The sequence below is a fragment of the Condylostylus longicornis genome, unplaced genomic scaffold (assembly GCF_029603195.1).
Source record: "Condylostylus longicornis isolate FDR11 unplaced genomic scaffold, ASM2960319v2 ptg000075l, whole genome shotgun sequence".
In the NCBI taxonomy this organism is placed as follows: Eukaryota; Metazoa; Arthropoda; class Insecta; order Diptera; family Dolichopodidae; genus Condylostylus; species Condylostylus longicornis.
Genome location: NW_026578043.1, coordinates 3,418,788 through 3,437,902, shown reverse-complemented (window position 1 = coordinate 3,437,902; position 19,115 = coordinate 3,418,788). Strand labels below are relative to the sequence as shown.

Below are 19,115 nucleotides of genomic sequence, written 5' to 3'. Positions count from 1 at the left end.
TACATTTGAAATCTTTGGGGAATTGGTCATAAATTTTGTAAATATAGACAAAGTATACAATAATCCGAAAAATAGGCAGTTGTAATGATGAAATGTATTTTGTACATTCCTACGAGTATTTGTTGCTATGAATCATTCGGCATATTCATCTGGTAAATATTGAAGCATTCAATTCAAAAATGTTTACACGTAATGTTTTAACGTTACACTTTAATCGCAGATGTAAGATCTTTTAGATAATTTTGGGTTTAGTTTAAAGGTTTAACTAAAAGAAATTTTAAGCTCAGTTTTCTCTAAAAACATAAAAAATATTTTTTTACGTACATAACGCACATGATTTTTATTCAATTTTTCAAATATCACATATTTACTAACGTTAGGGTTACCAAATACCACTTTATTAAAAAGCATTAGTATAAAACTTTTTAAATACAATTTTTTAAAAAATTTTCTTGTAAATTAAGTGTTGATGTTTTGATACTTTCAATAGTAATTAAGTGTAGGTGGCGGTGGTGGTGGAGGAGGAGGTGGAGGTGGGGGTGGAGATGGAGGAGGAGCTGGTGGCGGAACTGGTGGTGGTACCAGAGGCCGAACTGGTGGTCACACTGTGGGTGGTGGTGGTGATGTAGGTGACGTCGTAGCTGTCGTTGTTGGTGACGGTGGTGTTCCAGTTGGTGATGTTGTAGCTGGCGGACTTGGCGCTGGAGATGGTGAAGGTACTAAAATAATATTGATGACTTCTGGTGCTGGAGTACCCTTATACATAAAGAATCGTCCTTGTATACGTTCAGCTAAAAAATATTATTAAGTAAATTAAGTGTTGATGTTTTGATACATTAATGTCAAGTGAAATCAACCTCCCAATTATATAGCAATATTTTCTTTTCATGCAAAAAGGAAAAGTTGGTCAACATGTTGTTGTGTGGGAATAAATGTTTTAAAAAAAAAATCGTCATATACTCATATATTTCACTTTTCATTTAAATGCTTTACTATTTCTGCGTTTTATCTACCCTGTTCAAGCTACTCAGTAGCAAAAATTGAGCACGACTACACCTCGCACAGACTCGTAGAGTCGTAGATGATCAATGCAGTTACGTTATTTTATTCAGACAGATGAAAATAGTATTTTTAATTTACAACAAAATTTGGATCGTGTGCGTTCGGAGTTATTTTGACATTGAATTAATATTTATATAATTTGTATATTGAATTAATATTTGATATACACTTCTTTTTATTATATTGACAAGCAACAAAAAAACAAAAATTTATAAGATTTAGAAGTGGTAATGACAAAAAAATTAAAGTTATGGTACACTTATACCGAAAAAGACCGTGTCATTGGCAAACAAAAAAATATGGAACGCAATTGCTTAATTTCTGCAAAAGCATAACATAGGTACTTTATAATTTTAATTTCTTTTTCATTTGCTGAATGATCTAGTTTCTCTTAAATAAAGCTAGGTCAAATCAATTGTTTGTAAAGTAGCAATTTTGCCTTGAACAAGTAAAAAAATTGCTTTTAAAAACAACATCCTACATTATTGAAATTACTTCCATTCATACATCGAAAAATTTTAAAGAATGCATATATTTAGGTTGATTCAAAAAATAATAATTGAAAAAGTGTTAACATAAAGCCCGAATTGAAAGAGTAATAGTGTGAGTTAAGAAAATTTTGTTTTTTATGTCATGCTTTCCGGTTAGCTTTCTGCATTTGTTGGAATTTGGAAAAACTTGCAGTTTTGGAAATATAGGGTGCCAAGAATTGAAATTTTGCTGATTTCGAGAGGGGATAACTTGAGATGGGATGGAAATGGAAAAAAATTTTCTTCTTACGAACTAAGTTTTTTATTAATATGTAAAAGCTGGTAAATTCCAGATTCCTTTAATTTATTGTGTGGAAGAAAAACGATATAAAAAATTTGTCTTTTTAAAATTCAATTATACATATTGTGCTGCGGTGGAAGAAACCAGCCAACAATTTTTTGCGCTTGAAAAATTTATGGTTTCTTTGAAATAAATGGTCAAAATATGGCATTTTTCAGGATTTTGGAATAAGTTTCTAGTAAAGGTCAGTATACATATGAAATTTGAACTTTAAATTAGGGGTGTAGAAGTTTTGTAAACATGTCCACGGATGGACGGTCGGCGGACGAGCGAAGTGAAACTAATAACCACTTTTTTCAGTTGTCATCTAGTGGTCTACAAGTATTTCTCAAACAATAACCATATAATTAATGCACTTTAAATTTTTACTTTCCTTTCATTGAACTTGAATTATAAAAATATGATGATAAAGTAAAAAAATCTTTTTTTAACACAAAAATTTGCAAGATAAGTTTTTTATTTGACAATAATAAAAAATAAGAGGATTGGCAATTACTGGTAACGTATAAATTAATTGGTCCGGATGTATACTAAAATTTATGACGTATAAATTGATTTGATCGATAGGACAATATGAGATATGAAAAAAGTGCTGTACTGAATTTCAATGGCAAACAAAATAATAGCGGGCGAAAGCTTTTTTATATTCAATTTTCTATCTGTAAGAAAAGAAAGGAAACAACAGTTTTGAAGCGAATATTTTCTTTCAGGAACTTTTGCTGGTGTACTTTGTATACCTGGTATGCTGCAGTAACTTATCGAATTTTATTTAGAGAATCGAAACCTACTTAAAAATAGTTGATTAAACTTAAAAAATATAATGTTTTGCTACTATCATGTAATTGATATCTGCATAATTGAATTTAAATATTCAATTATGAAAATATTTAAAGTTCATATATACAGCGTCGGATCTGCCATATATGTAAAGTAAGCATTTGGAAATTAATTTCACAATGTGTACCTCTACAGGGTGACATCTTAGTAGTAAAATATCTCGGGGCCAGAAAGTTGGGACAATTTCATAAAAAAAATTGCTTCCGGTGAGGAGGAGGGGCCACAAATGAATATTCAAAGTGCAAAAGAAAAAGTTGTGTTGACTTAAATGGCTAACTTCCATAATTATTAACCAATTTAAAACAATTGGTTTGCAATCGAAAGCCGAAAATTAGTACATTATTTAAAACAGTGTGTCATTTGGTAAAAAAAAACAAATTTTTCACAAAGTCACCAATTACTTACAAGTTTACCCTGCTTAATTTCTTTTTTTCATAGTTTGAAAGAAAATTTTAATTGTATAATTAATTTCTGTTGCATGAATAATTTTATTTTAGTACTTTAACAGAATAATTAATTCTAAAGAATATAATAATATACGATAATAAAGTTAGTCCTTATTTTAGAAATTTTAATCAATTTCCTTTAAAAATTCTAATTTTTTCAAACACAGGGTTTTTTGCAAGTAAAAAAACTTGGACCAGCAGAAATTTCTTGAAAATTTGTTGAAATCCCTGTAAAAGTTTTGCCCATATTCGACCTTCCAACCAATGGTTTATATTGTTGTATACCTTTCTGAATCATCCTGTATAATATCTTTTTATAAGTACAGTCATGTTACTATAGAAATATGAAAATTTCATAAAAAATTTGAATACGAAATTCTTCGACTTAATTTTCTTATTCTATATACATACTATAAAAATGTAGTTCTGTGTTTCCTTCAATTCGTAGAGCAGAATGAAATGTACAGTTAACGTTTATATTTCTAATTCTACAAACAACAAAAGTGGATAATTTTATGTATTGCAAATATGTATGAATTTTTTGTCTTACAAAAATGTCTAGGAGAAGAGATAGAAGTCATTTGTTTATTAAAATTCTACATTACCTACATATTTCAAACAGCGACAAACATTAATGAAATTTAACATAATTTAAGAAATTTCAAAAAAGTTATGCACTTAATTACAAGTTTTAAAATCAATTGCAAAAAGAATGCAAGAGAATATTATAAGAAAGTAATAAAAATTACTAAATGTATCTACATGCACACATACGAGTATGTGCTGCATACATATATATATAAATATATGTGTATAAGTTCGTATGATTGCATGAATATGTATGTATATATAATATGTAGATAATTATCGGAAAAAATAAAATATCTTGTAATTTTGATATTGAAGTGGAAAAATGTTTGATAAAACTACTTTGATAAAATTAAAAATTAGAACCGAACAGAATAGCATACATTTCGACTTTATTGTAGAAAACGCCAGAAAATTTGGATTTCGTTACGTTCTATATGTACGTTATTTTTGTTTCTTTTTTAAATCAAGTTTAGCGTTGGTAACTCTGTTGTTTTAGTTCTCCACGAGATACTTCTGAGGTGTTTTAGCCATTTTAAACCTTGCGGGTTGATTTCTAGATTTATTCGTGAAAATTGTTTGTTTTTTGTCAAATAGATGTGCTCTCATCGATTTTGTTAATTTATTTTATTATCCAACAAAATTAAAATATCACTGCGTCAGTTAAACGTCACTTTTGTCTTTAATCTGAAAAACAGGATTGGAGTGATCGAAGAACAACGAACAAACTGATATAACCCACAGAGTAATTTTCGAAACAGTGAAATTCGATATGAAAACAATGCCGTCCTTATTTTAAGTAATTTGGTCGGTAAAAATACTTTTTATTGTTTTTTCTTTCAATTGTTTAAAATTTTTTATCGAATTTTTAAGAAATCAATTTTTTATTTTTTGAATTTCTTTAGTAATTAACGCGATATCGAACTATTATTAACGTATAATTATTCATTATTTTTACTTTTATCCGAAATATTACACATAAAGTAACGAATTCGTTATCGGGTTGTACTTTAAATTTCTTTGTTGGAGCATTATTTGATTAAAAATTTTTTGAAGAAGATCTTTAGTTACGAAAGAAAATATTCATGAAATCAACGCAAATCTTAAAACTTATAGTACTTCTATTGCTACAAATTTTATTAATAAGGATTAAAAATGTGACACCTCAAGGTATTTATTATACGTTTCTGCAAATTAAGAGAAAATAATAAATAAAGAAATTGCGTTTTAAATTTGTAAATTTTTTTACTTTGAATTGGCTATGTAAGTGCGTAATGTTTGCGGTCCTTTTTAGGGACATTTCAAGTTCATAAGCAATCATACACATTTGTTAGAAGATAGATGGCTTTATATTTTTTATGTGGAAATTAAATGACAATTCCTTGATATTTAGTTTTTAGGTTATAGTTGTTACTATTAAATTAAAGAGTTGTTCAGCCTTACATGAAGCGTGAAAATCGATTTAACTTTACGTCAATTTTTAAAATAACAGACCTCAAGTCAAACTTTTTTAGCCCCTAAATAAAAACTCGAATCAAATCATTTATATTTAATTTGAACAAAGCACATGTTCACATTTTTAATTTTCATTTCAAATTTTTCAACCAATTTTTTAGTTATTTATTAATTTTTTTTTTATATCTAATTTCGATTTCTATCGTTAATCTTACTTAAACAACTTATAATTTTAATAATTTCCAAAATGTGTCATTATTGAAATTCGCAAAGTTTAAGAATTCGTGCGCATAATTGATTGATTTTATTGTCTCAAAAAGGACAGAGTGCACCAGTTAGAAAATTTCCCTTATTTTTGAAAAAAATACTCCGGAAATGAGGTTCCGATGTAATTCTTAATAATAATAGAAAAAGACATTGATAGAAGCTAAATTTTTTTTGGGAAAAAAAATTGAGAAAAATTCAAAAACATGACAAGGGGTCTACGAGGGGGGAAAGTTTGGGAACCTCTGATTTATACCATTTAAAATAGAAACAAAAGTTTTGTAAGTTTTTGGCAAACTATTATGTTTAAGCCAAGGTTAATTTATAAATTAAGTAAACGCAAAAAAAAATACAAAGAAATGTCAAACTATTGAATTGAAACTTCAAACTAACCATTATTTCTATAATTTTCGGAGTAACTTTTCTCCTACATGGAAACTTAAATATCCCATATCTGTTTAAATATTGATAAATATTTGATTTTACTACAAACACGATTCTGTATCTCTAAATTATTTTATTTAAAATAATAGAAAATAGAAAGAAAAAAATAAATTAGTGTTTGTGATTATGTCCTTTGTTATATTTAAATGAAGGACGTTCATTATAATTAGTTAAGTTAAATTAATTTTTTTAAACAAGAGTTAAGCATTATCAAAATTTAAGATCTGATTGATTATATTCTTAATTTTTATCATGAACATCACTAATTTAATAAAATAAAGCCTTTTAAAGCCTGTTAAAATTGACATCTGTTTAAATACAGAAACACATTTCAACAGGACTTAGTTTTTTAAAATTCAGGGATACAGATGTGATAAAGCAAATCGCCTGGAAAACAACTCGAAGGGTGGATCTACTTTAGATTATCAAATTAATCATAGACTATCAAAAAGAGAAAAATATTGAGGGAAAACGCCTGCAAGTTGTCACAATGAAAATTAAAATGTAAAGCAAAGAATTCAGAATTTTTGCAATCTATTGCTCACCGAATCTTCAAATCTAATGTGAAGAATATAGTAGGTTACTAAAAGAAACTGGAAACAACTTTATTATGGGTGGAGACTTTAAACCTATAAAGTTGGGTCAAACCAATGGTTTGTATTGTAGCACTTTTCCTTTCAACAAGTGAAAATACTGCTTTTAAAAACAGTCTATGTATGTCCACCACACTATTAAAATTATTTTCATTCATATATGAAACTATTTCTAGGATTGCATATATTTAGGATGAACGATTTATGCAGTCTTTGAAATAAAGCAAAAATTAATATAAAGAGGGGTTAACATAATGCTCGATTTTAAGGGTTAATTGTGTGAGTTAAGAAAAAAAAAATTATATTTTTTAATGTCATGGAATTTACCGTTAGCTTTTTGCGTTTATAAAAATGTGAAAAAGCTTGCGGTTTCGGAAATATAACGCGTCAAAAATTCAAATTTTATAAATTTCAACAGGCGATAACTTGAGAGGGGGTGGAGATGGAAAAAAATTTTCTTCTAACGAAATAAAGTATTTATTAGTGTCTAAAAGCTGCTGAAATTTCACGGTCCTAAAACCTGGGGTCTAGAAGAAAAATTACATCAAAAATTTGGAAAAAACGGATTTTATATAACGGTAAATTTAAACGGCCATTTTGTTTTTCTAAAGTTTAACTATAGTATACCGCGCTAGGGGAAGCAAGCCACTGCCTTTCTGCTTTTGCAAAATTTGAAAGTGCTTATGGTTTCACTGCACTAAATAGGTATGGCATTTTTAGAGTTTTGGGGGGGTATAACTTCTAGAGGGGGGGAGATAGGTAAAAATTATGTTCTACGGAAATAAGTTTCTAGGAACGATCTATGTATGTATGAAATTTCAGTTTTCTATCTTCAAGGGTGTAGAAGTTTTGTAAACAGGCACACGGACAGACGGACGGACGGACGGACAGAGTGAAACTAATAGGCACTTTTTTTCAAAAATTTTTTGGAAAAGTGCTAAAAAGTATGTTTTGGGGTTCAAGAATCACGTCTTCTAAAGGTAAGGCTCTTTATAAAGCTGCAACTGAACTCGTTTCATTAAACGTGAAAACCAACCTACAGGCCTTTAGATTCTAACAGAGCTCTTGATTTATTGGATTTTTTCATTACAAAATGAGTTTCTGATAATTATATACATATGAGCGAAGGTTTTGATTTTAATTTCGAACACTCCCCGGTCATCATGATATTTAGTGAGTCGTGACATCATCATAACATACGGAAACAAACTTCACCTAGATTAGTTGGCAACAATATGAACTGGAAATGGTTCAAAAGACTCTTGACAAACTCAATAGATCTGCGCACGTCTTTAAGGTCTCCGTACGAGCTGTAGCACCAGGTCCAGACCTATATTGAGAATATACAAGAAACTGTCTGGGCCAGTGCAAAAGGGAAAACAACAAATAAGCAAGATTACTACTTGATTTATCTAATTGAAATCAGAAACCTGATAAAGGATAAGAGAAAAACTCGAAAAATCAGCCCATTTCTTTGCAAATTTTTTGACAATAATGTCAAAACTTTATACAAGATTGCTGTTACATAAACTAGAACCAATATTTGAAGAGAAAAAAATGATCCCAAATCATCAGTTCGGTTTCAGATGCAGAAATTCTACTACAGATCAAGTTTATAGAATAACCAACGTTATTGAGAAATCTTTGAAGGAAAAACAAATATTTTCAGCGGTGTTTTTAGATGTATCAATACATGTATTGCATGTATGTTTGATAAAGTTTGGCACGAAGGCCTAATTTATAAAATCAAAAGATATATACATACCAAACACGTTCGATAAGCTGTTAAGCTCCTACCTGACTGGCAGATTTTTTCGAGTCAAAATTAAAGTGAATACTCAGAACTAAAGGAATTGCTATATACAAGTGGCATACCCGTAAATGGTGGAACAACCATGGCAACCTTTTCAGATGATACTGCCATTTTATCTGAAGGACATAGCGTAGTAGAATGTAATGAGAAACTACAAAGATCAATAGACTTGATTAACAGCTGGACAAATAGATGGAGGATCAAACTGAATGAGGCAAAATCTGTCCAAGTGGATTTCACGCATAAAAAAATAAGTGCGTCCAATAATATTTATTTAAATAATCAACAAGCACGATATGCTAATGAAGCCAAGTATTAAGACATGTATCTGGCTGCTAAACTTAGGTGGAAGGTACATGTTAAGAAGAAAAAACAGGAATTAAACATGTTACTGCAGATTATAAAACCAGTGTGTCTATATCGCCCAGATCTGACTATGTACATAGATACAGAAACATAGATACAGAATTGAAGATCATGAAAATGTTGAAAGAAATGCTGCAACTTCTCGACAATCCTGAGGCGACACGTAAGGGGCTGAAAAGAGCTAGGTCTCTTGATGTGATAACAAGTCCATCTAACCTAAAATAAAAAGAATATTTCCTTGGGGGATGTCACTGAATGTCTAGCCAACACACCATGAAAAGTGATAAAAAAATTGCAAGGTAGGCTGTCATTAGGTTTAATTGTAATAAATAATTGGAAGAAAAAAATAAAAAAAAATTTAATTGCCGCTCCTTTTTGCAAAATTTATGCAATTAGTGAAGTATATCTTTTGTGATTAAATATACGTGAGTTTGTATATGTATGTATGTGTTCGTATATGTGACCGATAAGATATATTGAAAGATAAGAAATTTAAAAGAAAACTTCGATATGAGAACAAAAATTAATTGTTATCTAAAACAGCTACTCTTTTATTACGTCAAATCTAATAATAGATCGTAATTTTTAACAATTACCTATTATTGTCTTAAATTTGTCGCATTACGTATTTCAGCTAAATTATATACAAAAATAATACATAGTACACAAAGATTTAGTATGAGTATGAGAACATGCCTATGAGTATGAAAAATATTCACCAGAGATGGAGATGAAAAACTTCCTCTGTACTTATACATACAAATTTGCACTCTTTCTAAATTTTAGCCTGTTCAGTATTTCGTTTATTTAAAAAACTAATTGTTTGAAATGTTGAACATTTTAAAAATTGTGCCTTAAAATGTGGTTCTAAAGTTCTGATCTATTCTTGAATCATCACAAAACTTACAAGGGTTATTTGAATTTTGCACTCTTTTGAATTTGAAACATTGCTTTCTATGAACTTTGTTCTGCTTTGAAGTATAATAAGAGTTTTTGTATATGCCCTTTAGTTGGGACTAGAAAAATAATTTGTATTCCGATTTTCGCAAGCAAATAGGTTTTAAAAAAAAAGCTTATAATAATATATAGATTCAATTTATTATTATAAAAAATTAAAATTACAAACTAAAATCGGTTTGTTTTTTACACTCCAAACTCCAGATTGTTATTTACACCACAGATTGCTATTAATAGTTTGAAAAATTTTGTCTTTTTAGAAATTTGTCCAAGAGAAGGGTTAGAATGTGATATTTCACAGAAAGTCAAATTTTGTCAGCTACCAGATGAAGTCCCACTCGATAAGGATGGCGACATAATAGCATTTAAAATGAATAACTTTATGAGTTTGAAAAAGATTCTCACAATAGGCTTAAATAATAACAACAAGTTGTATGTAAATGGATTGTATGATGACGATAAAAAGGAATTCAAATTGTTTACAACAGATGCTTATAAGAACTATACGCTGACTGAAACACAAACAGATTTTTCATTAAAAGCTTATTTTATGTGTGACGGGAATGGAATTGCATTTGAGTCAATATATGTAAAAATACAGAATTTTAAATGAAAATTAATATCAATTAACATTTTTATTAAATCTTTGTAGACGTTCAATGTAAAAATTAGCCAAACAAATCTTTTTCCGCCGCAATTTTCACAAGAGGAATATGAAAAACAAATTTCTTTACCATTAATCAAAGGTTTTGGTTGCATTTTTTCGAAGGTATGAATGGAATATGCGCACAAACATCAAATACATATTTCGTGTTTATTACTGCTATTTAATACTCGTATTATTGAAAGAATGCATGTATACTTATTTCTGTTTTAGGTTGTAAAAGCAACTGATCATGATATTAAATATAATAAAATCACGTTCTCGTCAGATAATGAATATTTGGAAGTAGGCACAGAAGTGGAAACGGCTGATAATGGTCATACATATTTTGCTGCAATCAGTATAAAAAAAGCTATTACAGAAATTAATGAAACATTTGTCATAGAAATTGAAGCAAAGGTAAGTTTGTAATTTTTGAAGCTTGTGAGTCCACGTTAATATTTTCTATTGTAATTGCACTATAATTGACCCCATATACACTTGGCTGCATTGTTAACTGTTAAACAAACATTGTTAACAAATTTTGCCCTTAGTTAGCAGCGACTTACATATATAAAGTTCTCAATATATGTATCCATAATTAAAATAATATTTATAACATCAAATCTGGCAAAATTGTTTTTTCCTTTAGCTTAAAACGGGGTGCAAAGGCCTTTGTCCCTTTGTCCCTAGTGCTAATAGATGTTACTAACTTTGTCCCTAGTGCTAATAGATGTTACTAATGAAAAACTTAAAAAAAGCGTTTTGGTTATTTTTGAAAATTGGTTCTGCGATGTTGTATAGCACCCGGATATGTCAGGAAGGTTTTTAAAAATAAGTGAATGAAAAATATTAAATTGTTCAAAAAGCCAAATCGATACCCATATGATTAATTAAGTTTTTGTTTTCGTTTATTTACGTGGTTTTTTCTTTTTATAATTGTAGGATAATGGCAATCCCCCGTTGTCATCAAAAACTAAATTAAAATTAATTGCTGACAAACAAAAAAGTTTACCAATGCAACCACGTTTTACGAATGCAATTTATGAAGCAAATCTAACGAAACCAGAAGAATTACAAATTAATGCTGAATTAGATTTAACTACATATGATGAAGCAATTGTATTTAATGTTACTGATCGTGACTCTGAGCTTTTTACTATTAATAGAGAGTCTAACAAAATAAATATTCGATTAAAAGATAATAAAGTCGATGATGAATATGTTAAAGAAAGATCATATTTATCTTTCATACTTAACGCACACAATCCCAAATTACAAATTCCAGGACAAACAGCCATTGTTGTTGGAATACCAAAAAATGCGGAAGATATAAAAAAAATATATTTTGAAAAAGATCTTTACAGAGGAGAAATTAATGCAGACAATGAATTAGAAATTGAATTTATAAAATTAATAGATGAAGCAAATACTGAAAATATTCAATATAGTTTTGAAATACAGGGTGATGATATGAAATTGTTTGAATATAAATTGGTGATTATGAATGAATTAAAGTTAATTTTAAAAGATGATGCAAATTGGGATGGTAAATATTACCTCCATATCAGTATATTAGCCAAAATGAATGAAATTGTAAAATCATCCACAAATGTTATAATTGATGTGCCAGTTAATAAAAAAGGTTGGTTTAAAAACTTTTTCACTCTATTAATGCTTCTTCAATATTGTTCCTTTGAATTGCAAGTTGCAAGTTTTGAAGTTAAACTTGCTTTAACTAACTTTATTGTTTTTTTGTTATTCTTTCACTTTTCTATATGCTGGTAACTTAAAGTTTTGTACTCAATTAAAGCGATACAACAAATGTGATATTTATGCTAATTTAAAGTGATAATGGCAATATTATTGGAGCACTAAAAGTTATATTATAGTTCCATATAAATATTCCATAAATATTTTCTTTTAAGATTTCAGATTCGAGAAACCATTATTTGAAGGTCAAATAAATCAAACAAATCAATTGGAAAAACTTCAAATTAAATTTGTCGACAATGAGAATTTAAATGAAATTTTTTTTCAAATATTAGGCGAAAATTCAAAATATTTTACAATAGAAATTTTTGAAAATTTTGCTGAACTGAAATTAAAAGAATCTGAATTACCAGCAGAATGGTCTAAAAAAAAATTTTTATCATTTCAAATTGAAGCACGTAAGCACAGTTATGATGCAATTTACTGTGGCATTTTGGTAAATTTACCAAATAAATTACAATTGCCACAATTTCCTGAGATATTATATAAAGGAAAAATCATATCAAAAAAAGAAATTGAGGAACTAGAAATTCCTGTACATAATTTAGGATCAAGATTTGGTTTATCTGGTCATAATAGTTTTACAATTGATCAACGTGATGGTATTATTAAAATTATGTTAGCTGGTGAACTAAGTGATGAGGATTTACAATTAAATTACATTGCATTAACTTTAACAGCAATTTTTGATGAGATCGATGGTGGTAAAAGTTCAACAACTATTATTTTATCAACACCACCTTTAAAATTACCACCCGAAACATCAACTTCAAAACCAACAACCACATCAACAACTGACGGTTCTACTGCTGCTACTACTACTACTACAGAAAATCCGGAACCTGAAAACGTACCAAAGTTCGAGAAAAGTACATATAGGTTTTCAATAAAAGCAGATTTTGTTGGAATTTTTGGATCGGTCAAAGCATTACTTGAAGAGGAATCTTCAACAATAATTGAATATTCAACAGCTAATGTAGACGGTTAGTATTTGAGTATTAAACCAAACAGAAAAAATATTTAGAAATTAGTCAACTACGTTATATCTTAGTTAAACGACTTTTGATATGTTGCCATTCTAAAAGTTAATCCCTAATACCCTTAATTACAAACTTTCCCCCTCTGTCTTATTGAAGGGAGGAAGTTATCTCTATTGATTTTCAGGAAAAAGTGGATGAAGTTTTATAAGGTCTCAACCTGTTACCTAACATAAAACTATAAACTGATGCGATCAAAAGCAAATGTGTCGAAGCACAATTTTATTTCTGATAAGAGAACAAAAATATTTGATTTTAATTTATTTTAGATGAACTTAAAACTAGATTGCTTTTGTATGATGATGGTCGTTTAGGAGTAAGTTCCACAACACCTCCAGGAACTTATGTTTTTGAAGTAAGGGCAAATGTTATCGGCAATCGAAAATATGTAAATACATTTGTTATACTTGATATATCACCGATAAAAGTTTGTGGTGATGAAGGAGCAAAAGTAGAAAATGCGCTCTTAATTAAACGTTTAGAAGAAGAAAGAGCTCACAAAGGCATAATAAAAGCTGTAATAGGAAATTGCCATTATAAAATAATGAGTATTAGTCCAAATGACAAAGGTGAGCAACATTTAAAGCTAAATAACAAAGAACTCATAATAATGATATTAATTTTAAAATTTTATATTTTAGAATACTTTAAAATAAATGATAACGATTTGGATTTAATATCAGTTGATAGGGAAGATCCAATATTTTCAGATATGTTAATAGCACAAATTCAAGTAAAATTAATATTATTTGATAGTTCAATACCAATAAAAGAAAGTTTAACAACTGAATCAGATACAGAAATAAACAGTTCTGAATCTATCACTGAAAATATAATTCCAACTTTTGATACAACTACGGAAATTGAAAAAATTGAAGATATAACTAAATTAATTATTGAAACTACTAAAAATATAAAATATACTTCAAAATTTTCTGAAGCAACAACTACAATACCCATAAGTACTTCAACGATCATTAGTACAGATCCTATAAAATTAAATGCAACTGAAAATTTTGAATCAACCCATCAACAACAAGTGGTATTAAATACTACAGAAAAGATGGAATTAACTTCCGAGCAGGTAACAAAATCAACATCTGAGCAATCAAACAGTAGTGAAAATATTTCACAAACAAGTACAGAAGTAAATATTGAAAATACTGAATTTATTGACGAAACCACTACAGATATATTTATAAGTTCCGCTGACAATAATCAGTTTACTTTTGAATCGGTTACACAAATGGATAGCAAACCAGATAATATAAAATTTAGAACACAAAGTTATTACAAAAGCTTCTCCAACAGTCTTTTGGGGCGTCCTCAATTTAGACAAGTAGGACAATTTAACGATGGAAAATCTTATGTTTTAACCGAAAATATAAAAAGTTCGTTGGTTGAAACCGTTTTAACAGTTATAATCGAAGACATTAATGATAATAAACCAATATTTGAATATCCACCACCTGATACAAAATTTGTTATTGGTTATCCTGATGTAGAAGTATCGAATAATATCCTTCCGCAATATTTAATAAAAGTTAATGCAACCGATTTAGATATCGGTTTAAATGCTTTGATACGTTATAAATTAGATAATCCAGATTTTGGAATCGATGAAGAGACCGGCATTATATATCCATATTCAGGTGCTATGGAAAATTCAAATGAAATCAGCTTAACTGTGTATGCTGTGGATCGTAATGGAGAAATGGAAGGAAGCTTAAATAGTTCTGTGAAAATTATTGTAAAAAAAATTCATTCATATCAATTGATTCTATTAGAATTTCAAGGAAATCAAATGGAAAATGTTGACGAATTATTAAATGAAATGAGTAAAAATAAGGGATTTGATTTAATACCGTTGAAATGGGCCACTGTCCCTAATTTAACAGCTACAAATAAACAATCTCTATTACATCAAATGATAGCCAGAATACATAGGATTTTCGGACCAGCTTATAGTCAAAAAACAACATTAAAAGTTTGGACATATGCCATTAATGAAAATGCTGATTTCGTGAAAAGTGATAAGATTATAGAGTAAATATTTTCATATGCATGTACATATGTTTTTAATTGTTGTGACATACATTATTTAGACTTTAATTTAAATTTTAAATTAAAGTAGTTATTAATACTTTTGTTTTCTATTAAATAGGAAGCTTTCTGGAAGTTCTGATGTTATAGCTGCATCTTATGAAGATACAGTAAAATATGCTGACGCGAGTCGTGATGTAACTGCTTTTATAGTTGGAATTGTAATTTTATCAGTAATTTGTATAGGATGCTTAGGTGAGTAACTTTCGAATAATTAAATGGGTGGTTGTGTAATTTAATATGTTTAAAGGTTATTTCCAACATATAGTACTAGTTATTTATTTTTATACACAAAATTATTTTTAAAAACTCTTTTTATAAACTCATAGATTGCACTTTAGCATTCTGGAAAATGTACTTTTTGTACTCGTAAATATAATGAATCTCATTCCAAAGCAAATGGAAAATTCAAAATGCTTGATGAAGTCTTATTCAAAGCACCTTGAAGCTTCGACGCTTATACGAAGATTGCCCGCGATATTTTAACAACTATTTTATTGAATTATAACCAAATAGTTAAGTTTCAAATGTCTTAATGAATTGAAGATCACAAAATAAATTTTTATTTATTTATTTATAATGAATTTATAATTATAGGGCTATTTACAAAACTTTATCCACATATCCAATAACAAAGTATTACTAAACTAATACTATTTTGATTAGAGTAATGAAGTATAGTATTAGCTTAGACTATTTATACAAGATTATAAATTTGTGTGACTTTGATAAACTTGATAGTTTTTGCATATTCTTATAATTAAACTTAACATTTATATTAGAATCCTTTTTGAAATTTATATGTAATATGAAATACATATGTATAAGTACAGTTTAAAACTTACTGACTGTTAAACATAAAAAACTTAATTCTTTTCTATTTTTAAGGTTTTATCTCATGGGTTGTGTATTTCCGAAAAGCTTTATATGAGAAAACATCTTCAACTAGTCGTTCAGAAGTTTCGTCTTTTGCAGCTAGTTTAGAAACTAATTCAACTGAACCTGAGAAAGATTCATCTACACAAAGTTCGAATAATGTAAAACGAGATACAATGAAAATTGCTGGAACGACAACACAAGAAACATCTGATTATCAAACAAGAATGTTAGAATTATTAAATGATCGAAATCACAAAGAAAATGATGATAATTATGAAAATAATTCTGGTAATGAAAATTTTGAATGTGATGAAGAAGGAACGATACCAAATGGTGATATCGGTGGTGAAAGAAGAAAATCAGTGGTTAAATTTAATGAATTAGTAGAACGAATTGAAATTGAAGATAGAAGGGGCAGTCAAAATAGTGATATAAGTTCTGAAAGATTATAAATTATTAGAATTATTTCATATTATTATACGCATATTTATATTTATGTTTTGCATATATATATATATATATATATATATATATATTTACATACATATATAAACTTAAAATTATTAATTTATAACGGATATTAAAGAAACAAATAAAGAGAGAAATGGCGTCGAATTTAATTACAACTTTGTAAAATATTTTACGTTTAAATATTTTTAAGATCATTTTATATGCCAAAATAAATGTTGCAATAATTTACACTGCAAAGTCAATACTATTAAGAATGGAATTGAAAAATTTCAGTATGCTGGTCTGCTGTTTTTCGTAGTCCTGTGAATAGATCTAAATCTCATCATTGCTACCTTAAAATGTACTATCCTAAAATACATCTAGCACATAATGAAATATTAGGAAGATTCGCTTGATTTTAATATTTAAAAGAAATCTATTTTTGAAATTTATATTTTTAATGTTAGGTTTCACATTCTTGATCGTGTTCAAAGCGGAAGGTCTTGGAATTCAATACAGAAATATTAAGAAAAGTTAATTTTGAATTAAAAAAAAATTAAATTAAAAGGCATATTAATTCAAAAAAAGTCAAAAGTTCTGAACTAGTTTTTTAATGTAGTAAACAACTATGCTTATTTTTTAGCCTATTTATTTAAAAACGTAAAGTTTTGAACGTATACATAAAAACTCAAATTTTTATTTTTATAGTAGGTTTAGATCTTAAAGAAAATTTCGAATTTTTTTAACTTCAAAATTTTAAATGTGTTTTTATTCAAAATTAATTTTTTTTTTAAATTAGCGCGTTATGGAAGTTAACCAACGATATACGATTATTAAAAATATTATTTTTATACAATTATGAGATAAATTTGCAAAAGCATATACTGAAACCAGTTGACATTGTTAATTATCTTATCTATATGTATGTAGACGTATCTATCCGATATAATAGTATAGCTATCTCATAATGGCTTTATATATCATGGAGCTTTAAATGTTACTTTACATTTATTACCTATAATTGTATCTTTGATATTCTGCCTTATCATTTCATTAGAATTTTAGAAATATAAATATTATTACATTCATTGAAAATTTGTAATGTAAGGGTTCTTAATCGAAAATATAAAGTAATAAAAATTTGTTATATTTGTTTTTGTGTACTTGTTTATATCATATTTGTACGTATTATATGTATGTGTGTGGCTATGTAAAGTATTCTTTCAGTGACTGCGATTCAAGTAAAACGATAGTAAGTACAAATTAAAAAAAAATAAATGCATAGATTATGAAACAGTTCCAAAGTCTATATGTAATTTAATAAAATGCAAGAAGTTAGATCTCTTCACATGGTTAAAAATAAAGAATCCTCCAATTATGTAAATTAACCCGGTTTAACCAGCATTTTAATTTAAAGGTCTTTGAATATTTTCTTGAAAAGTTTCAAAAGTGAAGTAAAATATTTTTAATGTACATATTTGTTAAATTACAAATTTTTATATTTTATACAAATTATTTCATTCTTATGAAATAATTTCAAGCGAATACGAAATCATATGGTAGGCCATTTATGTATCGGGATTTAAAGCTTGACACGATCAAATTATCCGATTATGGATTTCTTTTCGGAAATGTACTTTACCGTTGTAAAGCACTGCTACATAGCTTTTTTTAATTAAATGTTTGTCGGTCTGTGACTTCTGTATCTCAAGTACAAATTAATCGAATACGCTAAAATTAAGATTTGTGGTAATTTTCGATTTGAGGATTCTATCAAAGAGTTACAGTTGCCTTGATTTGACAAACTCGAAGAAAATATTAATAGATTTGCTCAAAGAGAAATTTCAATTTCTGTTAAGTACATGTGTACGAGTATATTGAAAAATAACTAACATTTAGAAAATTTTGTATTTTTTATAAAAAAAATTAAAACAGAACTTTTTTAAGGGAATGAGGATCTCGAAAGAGGATGTTTATTTAGTAAAAAAATTGGGTTTCAATATCAAAACCAAGAAGCTTCGAATTTAAATCAAACAATGTTTACGAATTTTTAAGCTAAAATTTAAAGTTCAAATTTTTAATAGCTTCAAGTTCTTTAATTCACTATTCTAGATCATCGTCACTTTTACAAAAGAGTAATCGTTATATTCTTCTTTAAAGCAACGTTATGTATAACCAACGTTATCTTATCATTTTTTCTTTTTAAATTTACATATTTATATACATTTCACGCCTATACACAAATATTGGGATTGCCCCATAGAAAACATAAATTAGATGTTTTTTTTTTTGTCTTTTGCATTTGTTTTTAAATCGTAGGTAAATAAATGTAAGAATCATCAGTAAACTTAAAAGCTGCACAAAAAAATTTATTTTTCATATTTTCTCTATATGTACTCACATTCGACTTATCTACAGAGATATTAATTCTGTGGTATCATAAAGAACAAATACCAAAGTTTGCATTTAAATTAATTACTTTATTTTAATAATAGTGGTTCAAAGAAAATGTGTATATCTAGGGTTTTCTCTCAGAACATGAAATGTACATTTTTTTCATTTCGAGTAAAACAC

The 19,115-nt window shown here is 28.0% G+C and overlaps 1 protein-coding gene across 1 annotated transcript; it reads left to right on the top strand.

Moving 5' to 3' along the window:
* Positions 1–4,694: 4,694 nt before the first annotated feature.
* LOC129612597 (uncharacterized) lies at positions 4,695–17,116 on the top strand. Its single transcript, XM_055526287.1, has 10 exons — positions 4,695–4,934; positions 9,917–10,245; positions 10,309–10,425; positions 10,534–10,719; positions 11,245–11,944; positions 12,228–13,055; positions 13,379–13,678; positions 13,751–15,155; positions 15,274–15,407; positions 16,101–17,116. Exons 1-10 carry the CDS (start codon positions 4,850–4,852, stop codon positions 16,541–16,543), a joined length of 4,527 nt encoding a protein of 1,508 aa, XP_055382262.1. The 5' UTR covers positions 4,695–4,849; the 3' UTR covers positions 16,544–17,116.
* The last annotated feature ends 1,999 nt before the right edge of the window (positions 17,117–19,115 follow it).

Coding starts and splice junctions, on each gene's coding strand:
- LOC129612597 (XM_055526287.1), top strand. CDS start 4,850: ATGAAATCAACGCAAATCTTAAAACTTATAGTACTTCTATTGCTACAA. Junction 4,935..9,916: donor TAAAAATGTGACACCTCAAG/GTATTTATTATA, acceptor TTGTCTTTTTAG/AAATTTGTCCAAGAGAAGGG. Junction 10,720..11,244: donor TCATAGAAATTGAAGCAAAG/GTAAGTTTGTAA, acceptor TTATAATTGTAG/GATAATGGCAATCCCCCGTT.